This window comes from Gossypium raimondii, chromosome 7, assembly GCF_025698545.1.
Source record: "Gossypium raimondii isolate GPD5lz chromosome 7, ASM2569854v1, whole genome shotgun sequence".
Taxonomy (NCBI): domain Eukaryota; kingdom Viridiplantae; phylum Streptophyta; class Magnoliopsida; order Malvales; family Malvaceae; genus Gossypium; species Gossypium raimondii.
In genome coordinates this window covers 49,570,594-49,586,237 of record NC_068571.1, presented here as the reverse complement: position 1 = coordinate 49,586,237, position 15,644 = coordinate 49,570,594, and the positions used below count along the sequence as shown (strand labels likewise).

Below are 15,644 nucleotides of genomic sequence, written 5' to 3'. Positions count from 1 at the left end.
GTAATATCGTCTATTTACTTTATGTATATAATTTTTCCAACAAATTAGTTTAATAAAATTCCACCATTATCATTAACATCTTTTGTATAATGTCGTTATCGATTTTTGCACGTAAAGCATAATGAAAACAAATATTGACTCATTGATTATCTTATTTTTATCTAATAATAAGTTGTATTATGTGATTGGATCAGAATGCGAGAAGACAATTTATATTAGTAGATAATCTAAAAAAGGTCTATAGTCTAATCAAAATTGATAAAGTCGATTAAAATACTATTACGTCGTCTATCAAGTACTATTAGGGAGATACCTTTTCTTAGATATTGGAGCGGATAACTTCCAAAAGATAGAGACATAAATGTGATTTGGACAAAATCCAAATAGAATAAATTCTAGATTTGTTTATGGATTTATTCACTTGTGACGTTCATAGTACGACTAACCTCAATCCTGAGTAAGTGACGAACTATGTGTTCGTGACTCATATGCATTGATGTATTAAAAGCCTAATTTCAATTGGTAATAGAGTCGAAAGCTGATGCGTTAAGTATATTACTTTTGCATGAGATAGTAGAATTTACAGCCCAATAAGGGTAAATGATATCCTATCATTAGCATTACATGGTAGATTGAAAAGTAATGTGGCCACTAGTCATTTATCCTAATAGGAATTATTTAATTACTATGTGTTAGTAATAGACTTTTTCATGAAGAAAGATGTAATGGTTAATATGAGATAAAATAGTATCATATTAGGAGAACGAATTTTATCCAAAAAGGATTAATGATGTCCTATGAGGTTAACACACATATGACAACTTTATTGGACGAGCACTTGATATAGTAACTTTTGTAATGTTATACAATATGGAGAGCTCGGTCATGGTGTATAATAGACGAAGAGTCGAAATTTAATTACAAATTATTTGAGCCTTAATTATATGTGCTCAATCATTCCCTTCATTAACTCGGTGTAACCTTGATGGTTTGCAATAGAATCAATGATATGAAAATGTGAAAAGACAAATTAGAGAAATAGATCGTGTGTATCACTATTCAAAGTGAAAACGTTTTCTTACCATGAACAAGAGATGACTTGAGAATTAAATTAATTTTTTTCAATTATTATTTAATTAAATCATTAAAATTTGAAGTGAAAATTAAATTAATGGATAAACAATATTTTGGGCATAGGAATATTATTCAAGTTACACTTTCCTCGACTGAAACTCTTGTTATTTTCTTTATAAATAGAGGCAGAGTGCTAAATCAAATTTACACTTCACTTACGTTGGTATTTTGTCAAGTTATTTTTCCAAAATATATTCTATATTACCACTGGCCACTGTATTTACCCAAACTTTTTCTTTTTTACAAAATATGTACATATATACTGTTTGTTTATAAAATAAATTGACCTCATTGTCCCCACTTTCATGTAACCCATTAATGAAAGAGCCTTCTGGTAATTCAGTTAAACTGAACCTCTTAGCTTCGTTTTAGCCTGATCTGTTAGAACAACCGAAGACACACACACTTCTCTGAAGTTCAAAGCGTTATAAAACAGAGCTGTTCAAGAAAGTGAAAAGACAACAAATTGAAAGCTCAAAAAGAATTGGCAAACTCTCTATGTTTCACTTCTGCTTGCTCCTTCAACACTTCCTGTAAACCATGCAATCAAAACATGGATGTTTTACTGATGTTGTTTTAATCATAGGTGGTCAAGTTTTCACTTTTTTCTGCATTGCTTCTAGAAATAGTTACCGACAATTATTTCCCAAGGACGATTTTTCGGGAGCTCCAGAACTGCCAGAATTCAATCTTTAGAAGCTAAGGTATGAGTTAGTTTTCTGCTTTTTATTTGTTCACTATCATATTTATAGTCTTATTCTTGACATTTGTAAGTAAAGTTGGGAAACTGAAAGTATCAGTTGTTGCCAATGGGTTCATACCCATTCTATGAATTTCAAGGTGGGCTACAGTGAACATGTTTAAGGGGGAAGTTTAGTTTTGTTAAAATCTTAACTTCTTCCTTTATCTTTCTGTCTTTTTCTGCTTGCAAGTTTACTTTACTTAGCTTCTGGTTTAACAGGCTGCAGATAAAAATCAAAGTACCAAACCAAATAGCATCGTCTGTGATGATTGTGATGAAAATGGTAAGCAAAAATTGTGGCTAAGAGATTACGTATTACTATGACTTTTATATGAATTTCAGTCTCACCGGACTGAAATGAAGCAGTGTTATTCTAATGCTATATCCTGATATCAGTTAAACATAGAAATATGCTAACTTGGCTTCGTAGCCAAACACCGACCTTCACACACTCTCTCTTAGCTTCCCTGTTGGTTAACTCATATTCTTCCATATTAAGAGTCTGTTTTTTCATTGTCTTTTTATGATACTTGAAACTTTCTAGGAAGAATCACTTAAAAGAGTTGGTTCACTTATTCTAGCACTTCAACCTACATACAATTATAACTGGTTTCTATATCCAACTACCAGGTGCCAAACAGTGTTCTCAATACTGAGGTACGGGAGTTAATTCTGTTGATCACTTCAACGGACAATATAAAGCCGGTGGCTTGTGTTGGCTTTGCAGGTGCCCATCTCTCCTTTTCTTCATCCAATCGGGATAGCTTGCATTAAATATCATTTAGGTCATCACCACTGATTGGTTGCATTCTTAGTTAATTATTTATTCTTCTTTACTCTGGTGTCTGCATTAAGAGATAAACAGGCATTGGAAGTTTGATTTCTTATTATTGAGAAGGTTTGAAGCACGATGAGCACTGTTCCGCAGCATTGTTAGCAAATAGCGATTAACGGGATTAATGTATGTTGTAGGGGGAAAAGGGAATTGTAATGGAGTCGGCTTTATTGGTGGATTTTATGATGATGAGTATTGTAAAAAGCTTAAATTCTGGGTTGTTTTAAAGGATATCATGTTTTGTAATTTTGTTTTTTTGTTTTTTTTTCCCTTTAGAGAAACAATTAATACCCTTGGGATCGTTTAATTGTTTTGGAAATGCTTCAAACCGTCGCCATGCCTGTACTCTAATATCTGCTTTATGGCATTGCCGTGCAGACCTTTAAATCTGATGTTATTTCTGAAAGCTAATAAGTAATATACTATATTAAATATTAAAATAAAATACTTGCATCCCAAGGAAGTCGCTTTGGCCGAGTGGTTAAGGCGTGTGCCTGGGTTCATACCGCGAGATTTCGAATCTCTCAGGCGCGCTGGTGGTTTTATATTTTGTTACAAATTTCAGTTCCCTTTATTTAATGATATTCATGTTACAAAACTTACTGTCAACATATTTACTATGCGAGTGAAAATAATTATATAGTATATTAATATAAAAATCAAATATAGTTTTGGTTTAAATAGTTGAGTTGGAGAGTAAATGTTATGTTGTTGGGTTCAAATATTATTTTCTTAATTTTATATGGATAAGATAAAATATCTTTAAAATAATACTTATAACTAATTAAAAGTAATCCAACTTTTTATAAATAGTATCAGTATATATATATCTTCGTTATCTCATTTGTATTTTTTACTAAACTCAAAGCCTTTATAATCAAATTATGTACCTTGTTACCCTTCTTTTCTTTTCTGCTTTTTAGTTTTCGATGGTTGGATTTTGCATTTTGAGCATGAGTATAATTCTTAGAACATAAAAGAAAAATTAAAATCAAATTTAGTGAAAATCAAATCATACAATAGACAATCTCAATTTCTTTTTAAAGTTAATAATTAATCCTTATAAATACCGAATTAGACAAGATAGAATTCTTGATACTTCATTATTGGCAACAATCCCAAATTTAGAATTCATATTTTGATAGATTAAAGCTCTACTACTATTAGTTAAAAATCTTAAAACATTTCAAGTATAATTACAAACCAAGGGTAGTTGCTTGTAGTGTTTGTACAATAGTAAATGGTTGATTTACATGTAAAAGCTTTTCCACCACACCAAATGCTACACATGTGAAACAAAATTATATAACAATAAGAGCATTGGTAATCAAAACTTTATAATTATATCAAATTGCTATATAGCATTTACACGTGTTGCTATCTAATATTAGCATTATAAAAGCATGAAATGTAAATTAAAAAATAATGAAAAATATCAGGGTCTTTTACCAAAATTCAACTATTTGGCTGCTTGTTCAAGAACAGGGATCTTTTTCCATGTCTCGTCCACTCCGCTTATTTGCAATGGAGGCAATGAAAAAACGCTAACAGTTGAGCTTCCACTCCGGATTTCCTTCAAAGCACGCAATGCTGATATACTGCTTTTCATATATAGACTCTCCATGTACTCAATCTCTGCGAGCTCTTTGGACATTCTGAGCCGATCTTCACTCCTAGAAGTGGATGATGTTACAGGATCACATCCATCATCCTCACAGTCTCCACCATCATCCTTATTTTCGGCTTCAGTTGAAGATGGTTTTTCTTTCTTGGGGAACAGATGGTCCAGCATCGCCTCACACTCCTTGACCAGCTTGTAAAGCAAGTCTGTAGTGAAGAAGGGCTGTTGCAAAACCCTTTGAATGAAAGGCAAGCGGATCAAAGCGCCCGTTCTTTTGTCATACTTCTTCAGTATTTTCACCAATCCTATTCATTGCATATCGTGTTAATGATGTTATCCACTAAAACAATCTTCTAAGTTAAAGCACTCTTACCTAATACTTGAAATAAACAACTGGAAAAAAGCAGTTAATCTTTTCTTTCTATCCAACAAGCCACACAAAAGATATACTACAAATGCAAATGATCTTCCTAATAAAGCAAAAGTGTAAATCATTGGAACCCTCTATGTTTGTTAACTTTCTTCTCTTTCTTCATAATTTATATAAACACATTATCTCCTCTGCTTTTTAGTTCAGTTGGGAAGAAAAACTCCATATATAATGGATTAGTGACCAAAACTATGGTGCAGCTCAATTTTGGGCAAACTCATTTTATTTGGGGGAATGACAAAAAAACGATCCATATGCAGCCCACATGTAATACATAGTTTCTCAAAAAATAACATGAATATGAGAATGTCTCAAGATATATACATATATTATGTACATATAAAGAATGAACTAATAATGGATTATAATCTGTATAAATATAAAATATCTTAAACAGGATTATGACCCTACAAAATACATGAACAAGATATGATAAAAGGCTATAAAGGAAGATCAAATCATTGAAGTTTTAACTAAAGAATGGATATGGATAAGTTGTCTGCCAGAAAACTAATGTCAAAAAAGTAAGCATGCCATAATAAAGGAATAAAAGAAACTCTGACTTCAAGAGAAATGGACATGGCACCAACAGGCTTCCTAGCAAGTTGCTATAAACCTAATCATAATATTCCCGGACAAATCATTTGGCCGGCTGAAATATTAACACCAACTATGTAAGCATTAAAAGGAAGCAAGTAGCAATATCTTTGATTAAGCAAAGAGACAAAAGGAAATAAGCACAGCTGAAGTACCTGTGTAGTTAAGAGCGCTATAATTCTCTAACAAAACCATCTCGCCATGGAAGTCCACTATCTCCTTCCGAATCCTTATCATCTCTTCACTACAATCCTTTGCCTTTGCCACACTGTCTTGTAATTCCTGCACCGCAAGCCCAAATAGCCCATCAATGAGCATGAAACTTGAAGAACCCATAAATGAAACTTAATAGCGTTAGATCTCTAACTTAGTTACCAGCAATCTACATGATCAAAACTTCACTAAATCTCATAAATTTCTAAATGTTCTATTGCAGTAATCCAAGCTTCCATGTTTTCGGTATCAACTTTTAAGAAAATACCGTATTGTCTTGCAGGTAAGCAAATAGTTGATTGGCGGCAACATTAGCATGCTATTGCAAACTCAAGCTTGTACTTTAAGGTACAACCCCTAAATGCATGTACGCTAGTTGTTAAAGGAAGTTTCTCGCAAGTTGACAACACGTTAAGTTTCAACGATTTAACGGACCCATGAAGGACAAACGAAAAGAAAACAGAAATAAAGGGAGGAAAAAAGAATTATGCTATTGAACCAAACGGCAACGTTTTTAGCTTTAATATTAAATCCCCTGTTTGCTTACCGGGAAAAGAAACGAAAAGCCAGATAAAAGGGGAAAAGAAAAACTCCCCAACCAGACAGATAGAATTCAAATCAGAATTCGAATTACCTTCAATCTAATGATGTATTCTTCCTCTTTCTCGACAAAAAAAGTGTTGAATTTCTCGAGCTCATTTTCCAAAAGCTTAATGAAATCGGTCTCCTCTGTCGACATACCGTCTCCGTCGAAGACGCCGACCTTATCTCCGGCACCGGCAAAATCACCAGAATTTCCATCCAATTTAACCCGTTTATTCGGCCTCTCACCGGAATTAGGCTCAATAAGCTTCAATTTTTTCTTAAGCTCCTTATAAGAAAGGAACTTGTCCCGCCATTCAGGCAGAGTCTCCTCGATCTGGCTACTAAGGCTCTTCCCAAATTTCATGCCAAAAAAATCTGTTTTTTTATATAATTAACAGAAAACTCTTAATTTAAATCTTAAGGAGGGTATCTGGCTGGTGAGAAAATGAGAAAGCAAGTGAGGGAAAATGTGGGAAGGAGGATGGGAGCGGGGATGGTGGGAGAGGGGGAATATAACGGAAAGAGGGAATATTCGGAGTTGATGGGCGAGAATATCCGTGGGGTTCTTTAAATGAAAGCAAAAGTATATCTTGGGTTTTATTCCTTTCGACAGGGATTTTTTATTATTTTTATTTATTTTCTCTTTTCTCTTTTGGGCTATTTTTATTTTTAAAATTTTTAAGCGAGTCAGAGCCCGACACCTGGCAATGTAATTTCTTTTGTAGTGGCTCAAATAAGAGAGCTTTTGTTTGGACATTGGCTCGAAACTCGGAACTACTGAGTTGAGCTTGACACAGCTGATTGTGATTAGTCAAACTATCTAAATTGGATTATTATTATTTAGCTGTTATTTGATAAATTAAAAAAAAGTGTTTGCTAAAAATTAAGTATGAATATAATTAATTATGAAAATTTAAAAACATTTGATTTTTTAAGCAAAATAAAATATTAAACATAATAGTTAATATAACGTTAAAAGAAATCAAACTAAACTAATTAAAAATTCTTGCACTTTGATAAAATTTATCAACCAGTTTTTATTATAATATTTAAAATTAAATTACTAAAATATTAATTTTAGTTAATTTTTTAGAATCCTTATAAAACAAACCTTGACTTTTCTTTTTTTCTTTTTTTTGATAATTAGGGGAGAAGAATTAGGTAACTTGGGATTAAATCCAAGCTCTCATGCCTACAACATAATGCTCTTGTCACTAGGCTAAGAGGTTGTTGACATTGTTTCACATACTTTTTATTTGTTAAAAATTCAATAGGTTATAGATAATCTATAGTTAGCCTTCTCTATAACAGTCACTCGCTATAGCAGTTAAGTTTTTAGAAGAATCGATTTTTATGTTTTATTTTAAGTATCTATAACAATTTTTCACTTATAACAACATCTATAGTTATGAAATATTTTTTATTAAATTAGTTCTTTATAACATCATATGGTCAAAATTTTCAAGTAAAATTATAGCTATTTTATATAAAACAAGTATATTAATTATCATTTACTACATGAAAATTATCTTCATTAAAATATAATTTCAATGAAATGGCTAAATTTCTTGTGAAGAATATATTTACCATATTTTGTTAAATGAAAATAATCTTTAATGAGTGAAATTAAAGATATCAATTCAATAAACTATTAAGATTTCTAATTAAATATTCTACTATGAATTTAGAACATCATAAACTTATGAATTGATTACTTGAATTTAGTAACTTATGATAATTTAATTAATTTAATTTGATAATTCATATTGATTAATTCAACTTGTTATATTTATGAACTTTATAATTAATCATGTGAAAGAATGTAAAATAAAATATGTCTAAAAGTAATAATATATGTACATGTTATACGCCTTTTAATTTTGTTGATTTGATTCTCATTTTATTTTCTTTAACATAATTCACTTTCTTTATTTGATAGAAATTCACGATATACATTCTATGATAAGCTTACGACGATCATCTCTATATAACATGTTGTTATAGGTGTATAATAGTCACCTCTCTATAGTAGGCAAAATCCGAGAAGACAAATGAGACTGTTATGGGGAAAGTTGATTGTATATATTTATTCAAAACATCACTTAGCAATAAAAAAATTTATAATAAATGAATAAAAAGTAGCTCATAAAGTTTATAAATTAAATTGGATGAATATACATTTTGGTACTTGAATTTGTTTTCAAGGTTTAAATTGATACCTAAAGTTTATTTTGATCCAATTAGGTACCTGAACTTCACTTCTTGAGTAAAATTGATACTTGAACTGGGTTTTTTTGTCCAAATTAGTACTTACGTTAATGACTTATTTGAACCAATTTGAGTTATGAAGCCAAGTTTAGGTACTAATTTGAACCAAAAAGCTAAGTTCAAATACTTGGATTAAAGAAAACCTTAGGTACCAATTTGTATTTTGAGGCCAAGTTCCAGTACCAAAATTTATATTTACCCAATTAAATTCAATATAATTATATATATTAGAGAGCATTCAAATTTCAGAAATCAAACAAAAATATGAATCATTTTCAAAGTGCAGAACCAGATTAAGATGTAATGATTGATGGATTGGCAGGACTCCGCTGGTCATGACACATGAATGGTTCAGCAGGATATACCAACATATCACATCCTTAATTTTCTTTTTAAGTTGATTAATGATTCACATTTTTCTTTTTTATGTTTAAATAATAAATATTGAAGGTTATTTATTTACTATAATAATATTCTAATATCAAGAAATTTGAAAGAGCAAGGAAGTCAAAGTCGCTGCCCCGAGATTCCTGCTGCTTTTCTAATGAGCAGAGTATAATAAGTCGAAACTGGTAAAAGTACCAGGGAAGTCCCTGTACTTAGGAGTAGGTTGTATTTCGGCTCTTTTTTGAACAAATAGGTAAATTAGCCCTTATACATTTTGAAATATGCAAATTAGTCCATCCATTAAATTTTATCTGCTAAATGATGACATAGAATGCTCATTTAAATGGTTAATTACTAATTTATCACTGAACTATAGCTAAAATATAATTATGATTTAAAAAAAGTTTTCTTAACAATAATTCTAAAAAGAAATTAAAATAAATCTTAAAATAAATACAAATTATTAAAATTATTAAAATATATTTAAAAATTAAAATTACGTTAAAACAAAATTAAAACTAGATTTATTAAAGCCAAAACTTACATTCAAAGAAGTTTTTTTTGGTTGAATTATGATTTTGTTTTTCTGAAAAGTTGAACTCCCTTTCAATAATAGGGAGAAAGTATTGTAAAAGACAATGGTTTTGGGTTTCGATTTGAAAGTTTGATAATTTTTTAAAGATTTTTTGTAAATTTTTAGATTTTTACATATATATTTTGAATTTTAGAATTTTTATTTAAAATTTTATGTTTAAAATATTTTAACCTAATTTTAATATATTATATTTATTTTTAATTTTGAGAATTATTGTTAAGAAAATTTTAAAAAATTCAAAATGATATTTTAGGTATAGTTTAGAGACCAAATTAATAATTAACCATTTAAATTAATGTTCCACACCATTATTAACAAATAAAGTTTAATGGAGGGACTAATTCGCATGTTTCAAAATATATAAAGATTAATTTACCCAATTTTTAGTAGAAAGACCAAAATACAATCTAAGACTTTTCCAATAATTTTACTGTAGAAACTCTAAATACAAATAAAGAAATTAGACATTAATTACAGTAGAAAAGGAAATTAGACATTAATGAAACGGTTTTTAATTGAATTTTGCATTAATGAAACAGTTATTTTCCTAAATTCTACATTAATGCAACTGTTAAATGTGAAAAATAAAATAAAATTCAGTCGGGGTTACCATTTATCTAGTGGGTTAAGCCAGGCTGTGCATTTTATCTAGGTTATTTATGTCCTTTTCTTATTATTTAAAACATAAAACAAAATTTACTTATTATTTCTGAGTAAAAATAGCATGCCACTCTCTATACTATATTTTGAATTGTATTTTGATCTCTATATTAGAAAATAAGTAAATATCGATCCCTGAACGAACAAATTAATCCTTTCATCATGCTTATTTTGGCATTATATAAGGCATAATAATAAATTTATCTCTTTATTTAGTTTTATTTGGAGCAAACTAGCCCTCAGTCTTACATTGCTTATGTGACACAATTTTGTCTTATATGCAACATCATCAAATAATTCAAAAATTCTAAATGTTTTAAGCAATTCAAATTAAAAGACCGTAAAAATCCAAAAATATATTTTAAATTTGTAATAAAATTTTTAAATGTTTTAAAAATAGAAATACAAAAGAATTATAGTTTTTAGAGATTTTAAAACTTAAAATTATGAAAAAGAAGGTTAAAAATTCAAACAAAAAGTACTTTTTAAAAAGGGTTTGGGCCATCCGTATATGATATATATTGTTTATTTCGTAAATATTTATATATATATATATATGAAATCAAAATTTAATTTTATGTATAGAATCACACAAAATTAAAATTCATGTCCTTAAAAGAAATTTATCCATTTTATTATGAGGCTTGGTATAATGCGAAAGCATTTGGAATATCCATGCGTTTAAATATTGAGAAGAATGGGATCTATGTATGGATATTCTTGATATATCCATAATATATGCATAATCACATGATATCTCTCCACTGTTTCCTTATCATCCCCAAAACAACCCTATTTTATTAACATATCTTTAGAGTTAAATATGAAAAAAATTTATTAAAAATCACAAGACGAGTAACATTCACACAGAATTATAATTTCTATTCAAAATTTGCCTCTAAACTTTAAAACATTTTAATTATATCCCCAAACTAACAAGGTTATATTTATAAGGTCATTTAACCATTAAATGAGATGCCAAACCTTATGTGACATAGTTTAAAATGAAAAGTCTTAATTTTGAGGTTTTCAAACTTTTACAAAAGTTTTACTGCCCACTCTCTCTTTTTTCGGTTTTACTTTTAAAAGTTATTCGTAACGTTATACTTTTTCTTTAAAATTTTCATTTTAAATTATGCCACATAAGATTTAATATATCATTTAAACATTAAATTAATAATTTTAATAATTGAAGGACCTAATTTATATAACATTGATAGTTTGGTTCAACTAACCCTACAAATAAATAAAAGCTTTTAGACTTAGGCCTCTTTTAACTTACCAAAGTAAAGTGTTGAAAACTATACTAGAGTTCATTGAATTGCACACTTAATTGCAACTAGAAAAATAAATTAGAGATGGTCACAAAAGTTAGTTAAGCAATTTGGAAAAAAAAACTACGTTTACGAGGTCTTATCTAGAGAATAATCCATTATCAATTTGCATTACCAAATTGAAACCTCATTCCTATATATATAGTAGCTAGATCACCTCCCCAATAAAAATTTCACATCAATGAATTTACACAAATAATCTTTTTTTACATTAATGATTAAGGATCGTACGTACTTAATTAAATCAGGTTACAACCTAATTTCCAACTCAAGTAAGGGACCAAATGGAGTTGATCTTCTAACCAAAGGGCTATGATAGGAACAACCTATGGAAGTCCATTTGGAATATCAACTCCTTGCGAGGGGTTAAACTGTTCATTTGGAGAACTTGCTAAAATGCATTAGCTTCAAAGGAGAACCTTAGGAAAAGAAATAGATTATTCTCTATAGAGTGACATCGATGTGATAGTGAGGTTGAGTTCATGGAGCATATTCTATTCCTTTGCCCCTTTGCCCAAGTAGTTTAGAGATCATCCTCTTTTTGCTAAAACCTTTAGCAATTGGTTTCTCGCCATGCTTTCAATGGTGGACCAGAGTTATGGAGATGATAAATCAGAGTGGACAAAATTTGGATATAGGGCTTGTTGTTTGGATACGTTGGTGCATTTGGAAAGTGAGGAATACTGCCCTTGTTTGAGGGTGAAAAATTTGGACCTCATTGACGTAAAACCTATTATTTGAGACAACCTCAAATCTCTGAACTTGATTTTATGTTAAAATAGAATAAATTAAATCGTAAAATTTTGATTCTATGGTCAAGTTTTTGCTTTTTTTCTTTTAAAAATCTATTTTGAAATTATTTGTTTATAAAAGAAAAGAATGTTAGCATTTACTTTTTATAATCATTAATAATCTACAAAAGGTTGAATGAAACCCGATATACACATAAACAATGCTAGGAAGGAAATATATAAACAATAAAAATGAAAACTTGCATCCTAACCCAATTAGGGTATAACATATAATTTCTAAGCATTTGTATATATATATATATTACATTGGCACATCACATAATTTAACACGAGACATACATATACATATAATTTTGTATACTTGTTTAACTTTAAATGTAAATTCTTTCTGGTTTTAATTTTTTCTAATAAAAGGGTTTGAGATTTGATTAAATTAATTGTAATTTTAAGATAACTATGAATTGTATCTCAACAATAAGCATAAAATTTTTTTGGAGAACCCTTTAAGATGACACAAAGTACAAGGTAAGGAGATTTATTATCTCCTTATTTATTTGTGCTTGGTATGAAACGACTTAGTCATTGTATTAATTAAGCGATCTCGAATAAAAAATGGAATCCAATGAGATTGGATAAGATTTACATTTGTTGATGATGATGTGTTGTTTTGTGGAGTAGACATTGAGCAAGCAAGGATTGTGATTGAAATTCTATAGCAATTTGGTAGTTCTTAAAACTAAGTTATACTTTTCTGAAAATACAGATGTCCTAGTGGCAACATGTGGGGATTTCAATGAGTCAATGATTGTGCTTCTTTTCCATAAAAGAGTACCTAACATGACGTATCAGTTTATAACGGTCGAGATGCGAAGTTGTCAATGGCTATCAGAGTAACTTTAGCAAAATCAGTACTCTTCTTAGCGATTCTAAATTCTTTCATGCAGTATGCTTTAATTTCGTTGGGAGTATGTATTGAATTAGAGAAATTGGAGAGAAATTTGATATTGGACAAAGAAACTGGCCTTAGTAAATTGGAAAGACTGTTGCCAACCAATAGCGAATGGTGGTTGGGAATTCGCAGGCTAAGTGACCATAGTAAGTCTTTCATGCTTAAATTGGATTTTAATGTTCTAAAAAACACTTATAATGCTATTTGGGTGAGAGCTGTTAAAAATAAGCACTATTAAAAAGAGAAGTGCCCAAATAACATTGAGAGGCGTAGCTGGTCTTATATTTGGAGGCCATTATCGAAGGTTTGAAAGCTGTTCTTGATAGTGTGTGTTGGGTCTATAGAGGATGGAAAGGTAATAAGATTCTGGGTCAATGTTTTGGATCCCTAAAATTGGACCGCTAAGAAATGTTTCTAATTATAATCAGGATGAAGTTCATGAGAATGCTTGAGTGGTTGACTTGATCAATAGCTAAGGGAATTGGAATTGGAGTAAGATAACAAAAGCCTTAAAATATTCACCATTCTAAGGTAGTAGAAGCAAGACAAGATAGTGAACAAGTTGGTCAAGATATTCTTGTTTGGCGCTGGTCAAGGAACAAACATTTCTCAGCCTACAAGAGTTTACCTGAGGGATTACTTAGGAATTTGTCCCCTAAGTATAGTAAATTTTTTAAAAAATACTATAATTTAATCCTATGCACATTAACTATGTACATATATTATGATTAAATTTAACATTTTTAAGTTAATTTAATTATTAGAATAGTGCTATAATCAATTTAATTTTTATGACATGTTAAACATAATTCTAACTTTCTTTACATTCTGATCGTCACAACCAAATGGTGTGACCCTATAGGATCTTGTAACGTTGAAAGTAACATTAAAACGACCCTAATATTATAAACAGTGAGTGACATCTAGCAATGCATCACTGCTACCCAAGTTGCAAGACGTCGCGGTCCGACACTGTCTTCTATGATAAATAATGGAAAACATCCCTTTGTCCTTTATATCTAGAATGAACACAAGTCATAGAATAGTCACACTTGTTTAGGATAATCTCTTGGTTCTTGATTCCCAAGTAGACTAAAATAATCAATTAAGTGTAATATCTCATATAAACTAATTTGATCATGTCCATGCATTTTTAGTCTCACTCGATCAAGAGGCTTGAGATATTTCTCCTACTATGTAGGAGGGACAAATCATACCTTGATCACTCACATGCCACTATACATATTGTGGCAGACCCCACATCGGTTTTTATAGTACAACCATTTATGGAAGACATTTGATTGTCTCAAAGCATACGACTCACGATTTTAAAACAATGATCATCTCAAGTCTAAGGATCATAGATAAAATTACCACTATGAGAAACATTGTGACTATTACATAATAATCCAATAACCATTCTCATGGTGAATTAGTCCAATATATACTTATGTGTTCATTTTATATCACATATCTATAACAACACTTGTTATCAATCAATCACATATTAGTCTCAATGTATTATTGTTGTCCAAGCCCATAATAATACTTGACTAATAACATTTAAGAATGATCATATCATTCTTTGGACATTATAATTATACAATTTATTTAAACACAGAAATAAATACTGAAAACAATAATGACAATGAATTTATTAATAAACTAGGTAAATGTGTGTTATTATAATCATCATATTGTTGGTCTTTGGACATAGTCAACACTTTTGGTAAATCCCCTTGTTATTGAACATGAGTCTATGCTTGCCAGAAGAAAGGACTGAGTCATTGATTCAAGCTGCTATCCAACAAAGTACATCTAATTCCAATCTCATTGTTATTGATACTAGTCCTTCTATTGCTAATGTGTTTGAAATTGACATCATTGAACCTGTCTCTGTCCTTGATAATATACACCTAGTGAGAAACCCCGTATTGAGCTAGGAGAGACTAAAACCGATGATGTTGTGGTTATGGGAGTAAGCACTTGTACTGGCACCGGAGCGACGACATATTTCTCAGGTGTCATTCGAGAAGAACTTTGTATTAGAAGATGGATTATATTTTAGTTATTTTATTAAAAGTGGACAAACAAATCTCAATGCATTAAATTAAAGAGCAAATGGATTCTTCCATTAAAAATTTTATTAATTTCTGCAGTTAAGTAATAATGTGATTAATGGAGCAAGTAGGTAGGGATACATAGCGTGCCACATGCACCTCATGTTTGACACATCAGAAAATACTTGAAAAATAAAAAAAATCCTAAAAATAATTACTTTTTTAAAAAATTATTAAAAACCCCACATAAAGAATTAACATTGATTGGTCTAGGTTTATTTTAGACATGGTTTTCAAATATTTTAAAAAAATTATAAAATATATAGAAAATTATTTAAAATTATCAAGAATTATAATAATTTTTAAAAAGTATTAAAATTTAATAAAAGTTTTTAAAATTACATTAGACATTTGAATTGCAAATTAATAATCATCATTGAGTTAAAATTTATTTAAATATTTAATAATTATGATGATGAATT

General features: G+C 29.8%; 1 protein-coding gene across 1 annotated transcript; it reads right to left on the bottom strand.

Annotated features, from left to right (window-relative positions):
• Positions 1–4,031: 4,031 nt before the first annotated feature.
• LOC105778721 (SPX domain-containing protein 2) lies at positions 4,032–6,701 on the bottom strand. Its single transcript, XM_012602495.2, has 3 exons — positions 6,207–6,701; positions 5,515–5,641; positions 4,032–4,637 (listed from the first exon to the last, which is right to left on the bottom strand). The coding sequence occupies exons 1-3, from the start codon at positions 6,519–6,521 to the stop codon at positions 4,171–4,173; spliced, it is 909 nt and encodes a 302-aa protein (XP_012457949.1). The 5' UTR covers positions 6,522–6,701; the 3' UTR covers positions 4,032–4,170.
• Between the last annotated feature and the right edge of the window lie 8,943 nt (positions 6,702–15,644).